General features: G+C 38.4%; 1 protein-coding gene across 3 annotated transcripts in view; it reads left to right on the top strand.

Moving 5' to 3' along the window:
• The window catches only part of mctp1a (multiple C2 domains, transmembrane 1a), a 158,087-nt gene that overhangs the window by 64,756 nt on the left and 77,711 nt on the right, over positions 1 to 15,620 (top strand). For all 3 annotated transcript variants that reach the window (XM_053480893.1, XM_053480892.1, XM_053480894.1), the window contains exon 2: positions 196 to 313. In XM_053480893.1, coding sequence (XP_053336868.1) covers positions 196 to 313 — 118 coding nt within the window. The remainder of the gene's footprint in view (positions 1 to 195; positions 314 to 15,620) is intronic.

The following is a 15,620-nucleotide window of genomic DNA, read 5'->3' as shown; positions in this document are numbered from 1 at the left end:
TTATGAATGTGAACTGTCATGACATGCAAATTCAAATCATAATTAAACAATGTGGATTGATTGTAATGTAAACATGTGAGTAAGGTTAAACGTGCTTTCTGATAAAGTGTTGTTTTTTTTTTTCCATTGTGGTTGTGATTACATTTTGAGCTTCCAGGTTAATGACATCATCTCTTCCCCTCTGTTTACCCACAGGGCATCAACACCGTAGGGCCGAGTAATGCAGATCCGCCTGCCCTCATCAGCCCCGGGATGTACCAACTGGATATCGTGCTGAAGAAGGGTGTCAATCTTGCCATTAGGGACAGAGGAGGTAGGACATGGCTCGCTCATTGCTTTTTTGTTTTTCTGGAAATAATATAATATTCTATTTAAATGCAGTATCTGCTCAGAGGAAAATCCAAGCACTTAATTGGAAATTAACATCTATTTTGAATGCTGTTTTTTGGCCTGACTGTTGCACTGAGATGCCAGTTATGGTTGTTACTGCTCATTGTTTCAGAGATAAAGTTCCATACTCCTGAAATCAATGTAAAAGTAATCAAATTAAACATCATTTAGCGGTCAGTTGTTCTGCTAAAGCTCACAGCATCTTGATTGGTTTGTATCTTCATAGACAGCTGGCAAAGATCTGATGGATGGCTTTTGCATTTCTGGTCCATTATCTGGGTAGCTCTTGAGTCACTGAGAGTGGTGTGCATTTCAGGAAGCATATGTGTCAGGGGAGATGCATCTGTCTGGACTAGTAATGGGCTCATTAGAGGTTGATGGGATGCTCAGCTCAGACAGACCTGTCCAAACACCTGCTCATATGCACACTGACACATAGGAGAAGAAGTGATTATCATACCTCCTACTTGTACCAAAATGCTACACATTGCAAGCTGGCATAGGGAAAGAAATGTTTCTGGAGGAGGTGTGGGACATGAAACAAACAAAACATTGCCGGTGGATACTAGGTTGCGTATGGGAGGGCAATGACATTTCACTTCTTAAACTTTTTTTTTTTTTTTTTTTTGCTTTGTATTACTCATGAACTTCTTTCCCTCTACATTATTTCTAGCCTTCCTAGAACACCTTTTTAAAATTTATTTTATATTGAATAAATCTAAGAATGATGTCCTGCCCCCACATTACCTGTCAGGCAGGTCAAATAGGGCAACTACAGTATGAATGAACAATCGTCAACATCCTCTGCTCTCCTTCTTCCTCTCAAGCATAGCAGCCTTCCAGCCGAGCCTCTCCCGATCTGAGTCATCTCTGGTTGATCTCTTTTTCTAACCGAACATGGCTAATGCTGCCAACGTCAGTAGCTTCTATCTGGATTGAAAAGTCAAACTGTCTCTTATTTTTTTCATGTCCTGTATATAGCTGTTAGGTAAAGATGTGCTGATTTCTCGCAGGTGTGAAGGTGGGATGAGGATGTTGCCAAAGAACAATTTTAGTACACTGGATTTCAAATAGAATTAGCCATTTAAGGACAGTTAATTGCAGTGAAGGCGGTGAAGCTTATAGCAGTGCTGTGCTGTTGGGAGAGGGAGCGAGAGAGAGAGAGAGAGAGGTACTATAAAGGTTACATGAAAATCTAAAGTCCAAAAGTCTAGGGGGGACAGAAACCCAGGGACAGGTCATAAGGACCCATAAGGAACCATGTGCACCAGGTTTGTGCAGGAAGTATTATAAAAGTGTTTAGTATTGAGTGGAGAGGGGCCTCTGCTGGCAGGGAGGAAGCATAGCCAGTGCTGATGTGATGGCAGGTTCTCGAATGAGTAGGTGCATATGTGTGTGTGTGTGTGTGTGCATGACTCACACTGGGACAATTTAGCACCACAAAATGAATGCCTGTTGTCATTTACTGCTAATTTCGTCCCTCAAAACTCTTCCACTCAGTTCTTATGTGATTCATCTGGAGTTCTCGAGTCATTTCTCAGTGAGCGAGAAAACCCAGAGAACAGACTTCACGTTTGACCGAGCTAGGGGACTTGAGTCAGCCCTGGGAGGATCATAGAAAAGTATATCTAGTCTGTTATAGAAGAAGTAGTGCAAGTTCTACATTTCCTTTCAAAATGAGTAATCTGTCTGGACCCCAAGGGACTTTGAAATTGTAACTTAATTATGACTGCGTATGCATTATTCAGGAAGCTTTTTATAGCTCTCATGGCCTGCCATGAGGTTGGGGTTGGATTAATTATGAATGCTTGAGGATGGGTTTTCACAAAGATTTGTTGCATCTTTTTTTTTTCTTTGCGCTGATACCATAGTTTGAGCTTCTTCTTAATCAAGCAAAATAAATTGACTTCCGGGGTAAATCTTTGTTTTCCCCCCTTTTGCTCTGCCATGAATGTGTTTGCATCTTAAAATGAATCGAAAGGTGTGAAAGCTTCATCTGCAGGTTCAACAGAGCTAAAACAGAGCAGAGATATACTGTAGTCGGGGAGCACATGCGCAGCAGGGAGTGCTCTGTATGTGTATGTGTGTTGTATGTGTGTGGTGATGTGCTCGTTTATGTGCTGGGGGAAACAAATTGTGCATGACTGTATCCATATGGGCATCACCCAGCCTGTGTGACGCCTTCTCATAGTCAATTCACTGCTAAATGTCATACTGAAATGTTTCTCTTTTACACATATCGCAATCTTTAGGAAATTTTTTTTGCATTTTATAGTTTGAGACTCCATTTTGTCATTCTTTTTATTCTGATCAAGTGGAAAACGGTGTTGTAAAGCATAAAATAAAATAAAAAGCATGCAGACATATTGCATAAGTTTTGTTTAATGTATGCATCAGAATAGGGAAAAATGTGATCTCGGTGATGTTGACTATAGCATGAATGTTGGAGCCAGGTGGACTGTTTTGACTGTATTAAACACTACTAAGCTCTTGGGAAGTTCACCCACAAGTCCTAAGAGTTTATAGCTAATGATGTAAAAAAGAGCATCTAGTGAGAACAAAAACGTGTTACTGATAAAAAGGGCTTTATTTGAAATCTGGCATACAGTAGCTGGCAGTTTCCTGGTGGATTGACACACTTAAAGGCCAATACAATGTATTATTATTCTTATTTTATAATAATAGTTGTTATAATAATAATTGTTTCCTCCAGGTACTCTGGTTTCCTCCCACAGTCCAAAGACATGCAGGATAGGCTGATTGGCGTGTGAGTGTTTGTATGTCTGTGTGCCCTTCGATGGATTGGCACCCTGTTCAGATTGTACCCCACATTGTGCACTACGTCTCCTGCAACCCTGTATACAGGATAAAGTGATACTGTATAGAGGATGAGTGAGTGAGTGAGTGAGATATTATTATTATTGCCAAGGACCAGCTTGTCATGCAGGGACAGTGGCCCATTGGTTTATCTTCTACACAGACAGAGCAAGTCAAACCACCAAGTAGCTTATTGATAACTGGAAATTGCAGGAAGGAAAAAGAGAGGTACTGTAACTTATCCGAGTGTGTGTTTGTGTGTGTTTTAACCAGTAGTATACAGTGCATAATAAATTAAAATATCATTTTTTTTAATTATATTATTTCAAAAGGTAAAACTATTTAATTAAAATTTAATTCTAAAACCTAATTTTTTTTTCAAAACTTTATTTTAGATTTGTTACACGTAAAGTGAAATATTTCAAGGCTTTTGCTTTTTTCATTTTAATTGAAAGGATAATTGCTTGCAGGCTTATGAAAATCAAAAATCCAGTATCTCAAAATAGTATTTCCCAGGGTACAGAATCATGAAAAAGGATTTATAATACAGAAAGTATTGCATGCACACACGTTTTAGATGTCAAATATTTCTGCATTGTTTTAAAATACTGAATTTGTCAGAACCATTTGTTACAACTAACAAGAACTACAACTTCTAAAGCGACCTGAAGTCACCAGAGACTAATTACATACCCAGATAAAAGAGACTCACGTACATTTACGCATTTGGCAGACGCTCTTATCCAGAGCGACTTAAATGTTTTTATCTACGAGTTGAGCAGGTGAGGGTTAAGGGCCTTGCTCAAGGGCCCAACAGTGGCAACTTGGTGGTTGTGGGGTTTGAACCTGGTATCTTCCGAACCGTAGTCCAATGCCTTAACCACTGAGCTACCCCTGGCCCCATGTACTTACGGACTTTGATAAGTATACGCTCTCTGTGACTTTGTGGACAAATCTTGTAAAGTCTACTTCTAGCATGACAACGTGCATGGTTACAAAGTGATTTGTCTCAAGTCACAAGTCATCACAATGGACAAGTTCAGTCCTTACAAGTCATCAGATCTCAATGCAGTAGTACAGCACCCTGGAGAAAAGAAGATCAACAGTATAAATGTGCAGCTGACAAATGTGCAGCGATTATGTAATGCAAAGACATCACCAGAGATCAGAATCTTCTGTTTGTGAACAGATGCACTTTTGAGTGCACGCTCATATCCATGTCTTACGAACTATCATATTAGAGAATCTGGCAGTTTTCCTAGTTAGAGTACCAGTGCTTGTCCAATCAGCAGTCACCACAATACCATTCATTCTATTAGATATGCCATCTTTTCATTCAGATGAAGTGGTTCTGTGCCCAGGTGCCATGAAGTTTTCATTACATCTCAGAATCAAACCTCTTATAGGGTGCATTACTGGACTGGAAATATTCAAACCCCCTAAATGTAACTTTGATGTTTCTACTTTGTATTGATTTTTTTAAAACTCAACCTCTGAAAGCTTGAAGAAAGAGAACCACTTAAATTCCTGAAAAAATTTAAAATATGTGTTGAAAAAATTCCGCCAAAGTTCCTGATCATTATTATAGCTATTATAATAAAGTAATATAAACACTCATTTTTATACTACTTGGATTATTTTGCCAAGTATCAATTACTTTATTTGGTTTCGGCCAGTTATAGTGCATATTAGCATGCTTTTTTTTTCTCAAATTAGACAACAATCCCAAAGATAGACTTTTTATGCAGAATACACTGGTGAATTGCTCAAACAGTAACTGTAAAATCAGGACATTTCCTTGCCTTTAAATTCATTATTTAGAAGCCATTAGCAGGACTTTCCTACTTTAACTACTTTGCTAAGAGGGTGTGGCCCATTAGCAGTTGATTAGATTCATCATTAAGAGTGGCAGTGTGTAAAGCACAGTGGTGAGGGGAAAAAAAAACTTTCTCGGTGATGCACACATCTTGAGTAACATGAAAATACAACATAACAAGATTATTACAAATTAATACCTTATTGTCCTTTTGATTACACTAGTGTACACCTGTATTAATACATGCTTTATTTTACTATTACTATGTTCACAATACTACACAGACACACACACAAACACACACAATATATAAAAAAAACACTGCTCTGTCGGGAAACTTCTTTAACAAAGAACATCTCAAATGACACACTAACGGGACAAAGAGTCAGAGACCATGGAAACTAGATCTTTAACAAGAACATCTCTAATGACCCTTGCTTTTGCTTTATGCACGCACCCCCCCACACACACACATACACACACACACACGGTCAAAATGTTATAATAAACAGTATCCGCGAGCACGGATGTTGACTATACTCGTACTATACGAATAACTATATGACTACATGTGCACTGACGCTTGACCATCGGCTTTATTTTATTATTTTTTTTTTTATATTTCTTAAGTTTTCATGGCCACACCAATCTGCACGAATGCATTTATAAAAAGGCAGAAATAGACAAACTCAGATGTGAAAGTCGATTCATTGTCATATCCACATTTTGTGAATTAAAAGGACAAAAATAACTGGTCAGTTGGCATACCATGTACAAGCTCTGTCATATGAGATAAAGTATTTCAGGACCACAGCGGACATGCAAGAACAAAACACGCATTTAAATCCAGAGTTGAAGTCAAAACTGCTGTCTTCTGCTGAACAGAGAGCCCTCAGTGCCAAAACTGTCATTTACAGTAATTCAGAAAGGCTAAAGCAGATTATCATGTCATTTGCAAATGTGAGCGCAAAAGATTTGCACCCTTCAACTGTTTTTTTGAGAAGCTGGGGTTTTGCTCTGCAGTCCTGCACATGAAGCCAGAGACACACCACTGTGCTTTTGTACTTTGAAAAGTGAAAAGGTGGTAACACATTAAAAATGAACCATGTGTGGAAATGAGATACATGGAGAATCGATTTGTGCTCACATCCTGGCACGCCGAACCGAAATCCGAAATGAATGATGAGTGCCTGAAGAGTCCCACTGTTAGTATAGTGAGCACAATTTCCTGGAATTATTACAGTATTGAATGAGGCACATCCTGAGGTTTGACACTTGTTGATGTTACTGAGGTTCTTGAATTTGTCCATGTCTTACAGACATGATCTTAGTTTCTTATAGCACTTATATTAAACGGGAAATATTTTAGTCATTACGGTTTAGTCTGCATAAAGCACACAGGAAAACATCTAAGAGGGAAAAAAAAACATTCCCTGCTGTTTGTTCTTTTCCATTTTTGTATTGTCCAGGGCGTGAATGAGCAAATCAGACATTTCTCTCCCCGGACACAATGCCCTGCCGTTCTAGTCTAGCCTCCTTTGTTTATTTGATTATTTAAAACTACTGATACTGAAACGCACATTTGGAAAAGGAGTGAAACAATGAAAATTCTGCATTTATTTCAGCTGGAAAATGAACAGGCACGTTTTGGAGATGTCTAAGTCTTACGCAGACTCATTTAAAAGGAAGTATAATATGTGACCCTTATATTAGATGAATATACTTGAGCCAAACATGCATTGGCTTTATCACAGAGTGAGAGTTAGCACAGATAGTGGCTTGCATTTAATCAGATGTCATAAGGTTATAAAGATAGAGGGATTTGTCCTCTCACTACATTAAGCAGTAACACACTGCCTCACTGTGGCTGTACAGGGTGATGATTAGTGGTGAGACGTCACGAGTATTATTATAATTAATAATATGACAGTGAGAAATGAGCCCTGATTGCAATTCTGAACTCTTAAAAAATAAATATCGGAATGGAGCACTGGTGATTTATACGACCACTGGTATCGTTTATATCAATAATGCAGTCGTGAAAATATTAAATATTCTTACTGAAGTGCAACATTTTCAGTTGCCCTTTGAGACAGACAGACACACACACACACACACACACAATGTTCTGAGCTATACACCGAAGGCACAATATATTCTACTGTATTTGCTTCAATTTGTGAATATTAGTCTGAGTTAGAATCCCAGAGCAATCCTTCACTCTACACAATTTCTTTCTTTTCATATTTTATTCTTTGCTTCAGTATTTTAAAGAAAAATGAGTAGCTAAACAGCCTCACAAAACAGCTAGTTTTATGAAATGACTCATTTCTACTTCGCAGGCATTGTGCTGATATAAAGCCATATTAATTTATATAAGATATCATATGTTCAATATTGCAACAGATACTTGACTGATGCTGCTTCTTTCATGTTGTACAAAACGTCATATGTGTGTATGATGTAATGTGGTGCTATTGATAGCATTAAACATGTAAAATAAATGTATAACAGAGTAGCACTGGGAATATGAAGATTAATAAATACACTGTATTCCCATCGGACTGTGTAAGTCTCGTAAATTCATCTCTTACAATTAATCAATAAAATGTGATTTTATAGTTTTATTTAAAGCCAGGATATATATGGGTGTTGCGATGAACCTTTATTCATTACGCTTTACTAAACGCTTTATCCTGGTCAGGGTCATGGGGAATCCAAAGCCGTTATTGGGAACACTGGGTATGAAACAGGAAAGCACACACACATTCACTGGTCTTTGTGAAGAGGGAGGAAACCAGAGGACCTGGAAGAATCCCACCTGGACATGAAGAGAACTGTAAACTAGAGGTCGGCTGATTACCCGAGCCAATTTTTTGCAATTTTTTTTGAAAAATAATCAGCATCTGCTAAAACATGAGCATGGAGTATTTAGCCGGTTAACACTCAGGCACATCTGCATCCTACAGGTGGCGCTCATGCACCTATTAGTTTTCTTCAAACTGCCAAAAAAGTTAAAGTCTGGAATTTGTAGTGTAATGTTACCATAGTGCTAATCGCTAAATAAAATGCATTTAGCTGCTAGTGAAGGCTGGATGCACTTGTTAGTTTATATTATTCATGTGGTTTAAAACCATATTTATGTTGATTAACTGGGACACAAATTGGTAAGTTTTTTTTTTTTTTTTAGTTTTATGGTGCTTTTTTTTTTTTTTCAGTTTTATGGTTGCTAATATCCAAAATTAAGAGAGCTGCTCTGGGGTGCGTTTCCCGTACAACAATGTAGCTCTTTACTTAACCACCGTTGTACGATGCAACGTTGAAGAAAATAACTAACTAGTCACGACTGTTTCCCAACACCATAGTACCTGTGTCGCACTTCCATCGTTAGAACCATGTTGGTTTAATCTGTCGTTCTTCTTCGATACGATGGCGGAGTAGTGCCATAGGCACATATCGCCCCCTACTGTTAAGTGTTTTTTCTCTCTCTTCGGCTCGCATTCGATGCGCTTTCGCAGTGACGTTACGTAGAAGTGGTGTAATAATGTCACTCACGAACGCAACATTCATTATTTGTACAATAAAACATATATAGGCATACACAGTTTAAATGTGCTCTTTTTGAATAACAAAGTCTATAACTTTTAGTTATATTTCATTTAAACTCATTTTTATTTGGTATTGATACATAAGTACAATTAAAATAAAAATAAATTATGGGTTTTGAAAATGCTGGGATTGTGTTGTGAACACCTGTTACCTATTTTGCTCAAGAACATTTCCTATATAAGTCCCTTTACATAAAGCCATGCTTTAATGAGAGTTGATGTGAAAACATGTCACGGAAACCACAATTTACTACAAAAGAGCTTGCAGTTCTTTCGGAGGAGGTGGGAAACAATCAAATCTTGCTTTTCTCCAAATTAAAAAACACAGTTACAAATTCTGACAAAAAAAAAAAACCATGGAATGAAATCGCACAAAAAATTAATGCTTCTGGAAATGCGTATGAGAGAAGCCCAGAGGAAGTCAGAAACAAGTGGAGGGACTTTGCAAGTGTGACCAAACAAACAAGTCCAGTGATGGCCTGAAACCGAACCCCTCCGAAAGCTGCTATGTAAGTGTAGTTACTGCAATTCTCCACAACATTGCAGTCAAGGAAAATTTCCCGCCTTTTGATGAGGAAGAGGGGGTCTTTCTGGTGCTGCTGTGACACTTCTGATGAGGATATATAACCTATGAATAGTCCATATTCTACTTCTGAGAGCACAACAAAGATACTCATTTAAAAACTCACCTTTTCTTCGCACAAACGAAACGAAGGCTGGGTTCCAACCGGCATAAATAATGCTTTCGTAGGGCACTTCGAAGGGAGAATAATTGCGATGGTATCGCTGTTATATCGTTTCAAAGTGAATTTGTAATCAAAATAACCGAAAAATGAATGGCCTAATACCTGAGCACCAAAACATTAAGTTTTCCAAATCGTTTAAAGTGGTTGGGAAAATTTTGGAAACTAATAGTGCGTAGGGTCATGAACTGTGAATAGAACACACCCAGCCGCGGCAGGGAACTATGCTTCTAACCACAGGTCGAAGGCTGTAGTTCCAACCACGTAAGTTTGCGACGCTGTTTGCGAATGTTCGTTTGAACTATGGTTTCGAGAAACACCGAATTGTTGAACTATGTTGGTAACGACGGAACTTGCGACCATAGTTGGCTAACGATGCTTTTGGGAAACTCACCCCTGGCTGGTTAAGGAGACATTAGCTATCAGAATGTCCGACTCGACTCAGTCGAATTATAGAGTGAATAGCTTACAATAAAACACTAACCTTTTACGTTTTTAAATAGTTGCAGTCATAAATGTTTTTTGAAGTAAAGCAATTTTGTTTATTATTTGTTATTATTGAGCTGTTATATTTTATTAGATAGAGTGGAGAATGGTCGGCAAAAATCGGCGTCATACTGTATGACGGCTGCCCTGATTTCTAAAGATCAGAATCTGCATCAGGCAGCGAAAACCCCATATCTGTTGACCTTTACTGTAAAATTCTGCACAGACAATAACTCAATCTGCTGAGAGTTTGCATGTTCTCCTTGTGTTTGCATGCATTTTGTCCAGATTCTCTGGTATTCTTCTAACTCCCAAGTACATAATTGAAAGCTTTTAATTGATCCCAGTGTTAATGAACATGCACACTGCTCTGTGATTGGCAAGAATGGGAGTGCATGCATGTCAGGGTGTATTACTGCTCTGTGCACTGGGTAAATGGGAGTCTAAATTCTACAGAAGCTTAACCAACTTTCTAAGTGAATACATATATGAAAGAAACAAAGGCGTTTTATTGGCAGTGCTTGCTATTGCTAATTTGATTCAAGTTTTGGTTTTGTATCTGACCTCTCCTTATATTACTCATTGCTGTTTATGTCTCCATGGTCAGAGGTGCCGCCCAGTTCAGTAATACTTGAGAGCTATAGCCTTTGTGCAGGAAGTCAATTCCTGTACGCAATCGAGTGGACCTTAATTTCATGCTGTACAGCCTGCAGGATGGACCATGCCACACTGCTGGTAATAAAGGACCATAAAAAGTTCACATGTACTTCAGTCTGGGAGAAAGAAAAGAAATGGTGCCACTGTGATGAACAGTCCACTCTTCTATGCCTTGACTTGATTTTCAATAAGCTTTGTTTAGTGCTTTATGCCATCATTCAATAAGCGTTAAGAGAACTTTGTCTCATTTGATATCCTGGTGAATGCCTCCCTCACAGATCACACTCTATTCATCAGCATAACGTCAGAGCCGCGGTCTCGCAGTTCATTAACTTTTCGTAATTGTAATCTTGTGCCACTGCCTTACCATGGAGTTTTCCTGCTTATAGCTGTCAAGTATATTAAGAAATGGTATGTATCACGTCCCTGCGCCTGGCATCGACTGCTGATCCAGAGTAATGATGGCAGGTCATTAGGTAATTTTGCACTCAGGGACATTTTGCCTCCTCTCTCTGTCTCAGTATGGCTGGGTGTTAAATGTTCTGTGCTGTTAGTTTAAATCCGTGGACCTCCAGAGAATGCCTAAATTGACCCTCCAATCAATGAAAACAAGGTTTCCTATATTAAAAAAACTAATTAATGACTTGGTGCCTTAACAAAAGAATGCAAATAGGTTGGAGGTTCTCAGACTTTTGCAGGCAGGCAACTTCTTTAGGTAAGTGCACAATGCTGATATTTATTCTAACTTTTTCCACTTATAGAACAGGTGAGGGGTTTATCCCCTATTTGGTTTAGAGTTTTACAGGATTAAACCCATTTTATTCAAGAAACTGGTAAAACAAGCTATTAAAAAATCCAATAAGAAATACAGTTTAATAAATGCGGTCTGTGAATTTTTAATAGTGTGAAAAACAGAATAGGATTGTGTAAAAAAAACACAGAAATATGCCTTTATACAGAAACCGGACATGTTGGGCAAAAAACGTTGTTCAATACCATTCTTAATTCAGATCTCACAGACCTCACACAATCTACATGTGGTTTCTATAAATAAGAACAACATTCTCAGTTTTGTGCATAATTTTAGCAAGCTGGAAAAGGTTTGTGCATGTATAAATGTCATGAAGTGGCATGTATAATGAGATTGTCTTTTATAATGTGCTATGTGGAACCAGGTTTTGAACTTTCCAAACTCGAATGGCTGTGAGCATCCCACACATTTCCAGGCAAAGAGCCCCAAAGGAGCTGACCCTGCCTCCAAATTCTCAATGTCTCCATCTGATTGAGCATCCATGAGATGCACCGAACAAACACAGCAGCCCTGCAACCCACAACGTCCAAATGATCCACTGCCAACATCCCGGTGGCAGACTACATGGCATACCCTGTACACCCTGCGGAGTCATGTTCCCAGGGGCCAGATCCACCCCAGCGGCAAAAGGGAAACCTACACAATACTGGGCATAATCTTTTGCACAGTTTATAATGTCTTTTCAAAGCTGTTTTAAATATGTGCTTTGCCAAATATTCTTTTGCACAATTTGTATTATTGTCTCCTAAACACAGGTCCTCCTGTGCACTACAGTGGTAAGAACGAGAGTCAGTAATTGCTCAGCACTGCAAGGTGTGTGGTTAGACGCACTGTTTGCCGGCTGAGAGGATGTGTGGGGGGGAAGCCGTGTTAATAGATTAGGTGCTGAGTTTTAGCAGAGACACCTGGTAGTTTTATGAAGTTTATGCAAATCCTGCTGTTGTGTTTCCTACACCGAATGGCTGTCAGCGTCCCACACATTTCCATTTGTTCTCGGATAAACAGATTTGGTTTGAAATTAGGGAATTACAGTATGATATTCTTTACTGCCAGGTTCTAAACACAATAGGATCTTTTGTAGATTGATGTATACAGTACTTATTGTTATGCATATACTGTAGAAGAGCTCTTTCTGGAATTGCTTGTCTTTATTCTCAGAGTGCTCTTACTGTGACAGCACACAGCTGTTCTCTTATCGCACCACCGACTCATATACAGTGGACTGAATGTGAAGCTTAATACATGAGAAATATAACTCGTTGCCTGTGCTTAGTGTGGTGCGCTCAGCCATAGGTGAACTCTATGAGAAAAAGCACAAACATGACATTAAAGTAAGGATATATACAGAGATGGAATACGTATCACTCCCCGATATACTTGACATCTGTCAGTGGCCATGTTAAAGCTGTGGCACGAAATCTACTAGAAGGGAAGTGAGTAGAAAGTGAATAGTTTTTGCGGCCACAGCTTTGGTATTGAGCTAATCGAAGAGAGCGTAAACTGCGGTCAGGCAGTCACCAGGAAATGGGACACGGAAGGGTTGTGTCCCTTTTAAACTTATTACATGGTGGGTTGAGGCAAATGGTTTTTCTCCTCCTACCACACATGAATTAGGGTTCACAAAAACAGACCAGTGCTCTGACAAATCCATTAGCTTCTGAAGATTCATGAGTGGTTAGGACTATGTGGTGCCTGGGTAAACACTTCAAACAGTTTTTTTAAATTATTTTTATTTTGTATATATATGAAACCTACAGGCTTTTGTGAACCGAAAGCCTCCCCCATTTCCTCCTTTAGGTTAGTTTTGGATAATCCCACTCTCAGGTCATGTCTCCCGGATTATACAAGAGCTACCGATTGTAGAAAGTACTACTCAAAGTACAGTAGCAATGTACAGGGTGGCGTCACACACTAGAAGTCTACTGTAACTCACAATCTCTGGCCAAGATTATAAACTTACTCTCTAATCACAATCTGTATTGATCAGACTTACAGTGATGTGAAAAAGTTTTTTTTAATTCATATTTGTCACGCTAATTTGTCATGATGCAGATCATAAAACAAATTTTAATACTACACAGCGATAACTAGAGTAAATATAAAAAGGCCTTTCTGGAGGCCTTCAGCACTTTTCTTAAATTTGTGTAAATTTCAAATTTTACCAATATAGTAGCTACAGTAATACACTTGCCTTGTTTATGTAGAGCACAAACCGGGCTTTCATAATGTGGCTGATGGAAAAATTTTAAAGTCATATGCGGCTTTTAAACTTATGCCAAAGTACACAGACAAAAAAAATAATAAATCAAACAAAAAGCAGGGAAAATGTAAAATAAACAAACCTGGCAGATTGTTTAAACACAGAACTGAGGAACACGAATGTCCTGGGTGTGTGCCCATAGTAAAACAACTAAATTATGGGTAAAGTGCCTAACTCTTTTCAGCAGAGCCTTGTTTCACTGAATAATCCATGATTTTTCATGAATATGTACAGTAAGACCTATTCACACCTGTCTCAGGTGACACCAGGACTCCTTGATGTTTCAGCTGTTCACACCTACAGTACTGTATACACTCAAACAGGGCTTCTTTGGAGAGAAACAAAAAAAATACAAGCATGGTTTCTGAACCATTCGTTGAAATGCAATTCTAATGCACAAGAAAGAACGTTATAGTATATTATGACTTATTTAAAGAGCATATATTTGTGTTTGTTGGATTTCTGGAGGATTATGTCTGCATTTATATTAATAAATCCCATATACTGTAAATCTCTCATATAGGCGCATGTGTTCATCTGTCTTTTGATCAAAACTCTGCGAAAGTCTAAAAGTTTAAAAGCCTTATTCACAACCATATTTCATCCATTCAGGTTTCAGCCATTCATTTTCTGGGTTGCTACAATATAGTTTTTTTTATATATAAAAACACTTTTTGTAGCAAAGAGAGACAGTTAGAAAGTTATTGGCCTTGACCCCATATATGCCATTGACCCCAAAGGATTTAATGATGATTTCATGATGAAAAAAACTGCCCAAACCTCCCTGGTCCTACTGTATATGAAAAAAAAAAAAAAAAAACAGATGACAAGAAAAAAACTGACATGTATCAATCTGGAAGGAGGGCAGGGGTGGCTCTGTGGTTAAGGTGTAGGACTGCAGACCAGGAGGTCCCCGGTTTGAACCCTGATGGTGCCAGGTAGCCATTGTTGGACCCTTGAGCAAAGACCTTTACGCTTATGTGTTTAGATACAATCGGCAACCCAATCCTATAAATATCTGAAAGAAACAACAAATGTATGTTCATTGCCCGATGTGTCGGGTGGCACGTAGATAGAACAATCCATCCATCAGTCTGGAAAGGGTTACACAGTGATTTCTATGGCTTTAGGACTCCAGAGAACCACAGTGAGAGCCATTATTCACAAATGGAGAAAACTTGGAACAGTGGTGAACCTTCCCAGGAGTGGCCGGCCTACCATCCAGCAGTTCATAAAAGAAACCAGGGCAACATTTAAAGCACTGCAGGCACTTGGGTTATACAGCAAGACAAATTATTCAAAACACACCAGAAAGTCCACATCCAAATGACTCACATAAAAACAAAATTAAGGTTTTGAAATGGTCTAGTCAAACCACTTAAGACTTAAAAAAGGTTGAGATGCTTAAAACCATGCTTGAAAACTTTCCTACTGCATATGGACAGATTAAAATTCTGCAAGGAAGAGTGGGTCAAAATTTACAAAATATGCAAAAATGAAAAAACGCATGTATGGGAAATACTTTTTTGACTGCACTATTCGTATATTTTGCTATGGCTTATGGTTATGCAAAAATGTTATTAAAATATTAAAAGGAAATACCTCGTTGCAAGGATTTGGACAACTGGTGGTTCATTCATAGTTAAGGTTGAGAGGTTAAATCCCAGCAATGCCAAACTGCCAGGGTTGAGTCCTTTTGGAAAGCTGTACCAGCTGAATGATCAAATGTAAATTGTCACACAGATTAACTAAATTTCTTAAACAGGCTCCCTGCAATCCGTTCCACATCAATTCGATTAGCTTTATCTTTGGTTGTCTTTAAGTTGAGGCTAACATAGACTCATGTTAGATCAAATCCATCCGTGTCATTTTAACACATGCTTCAACAGAAGGGATAAGACTGGACACAAACTAGATTATATTTAAATAATGACTAAGAAATTATACATTTTATATTTAGAAACAAATTATATTTCTGAGTAGATGTTGCATGTTTCCTTTTTTGAAAATTGAACAGTGAGTCACACTCTCA

Source organism: Clarias gariepinus, chromosome 21 (assembly GCF_024256425.1).
Source record: "Clarias gariepinus isolate MV-2021 ecotype Netherlands chromosome 21, CGAR_prim_01v2, whole genome shotgun sequence".
NCBI lineage: Eukaryota > Metazoa > Chordata > Actinopteri > Siluriformes > Clariidae > Clarias > Clarias gariepinus.
Note: the sequence above shows the minus strand (reverse complement) of the source record. Positions and strands in the feature narration are given on the sequence as shown.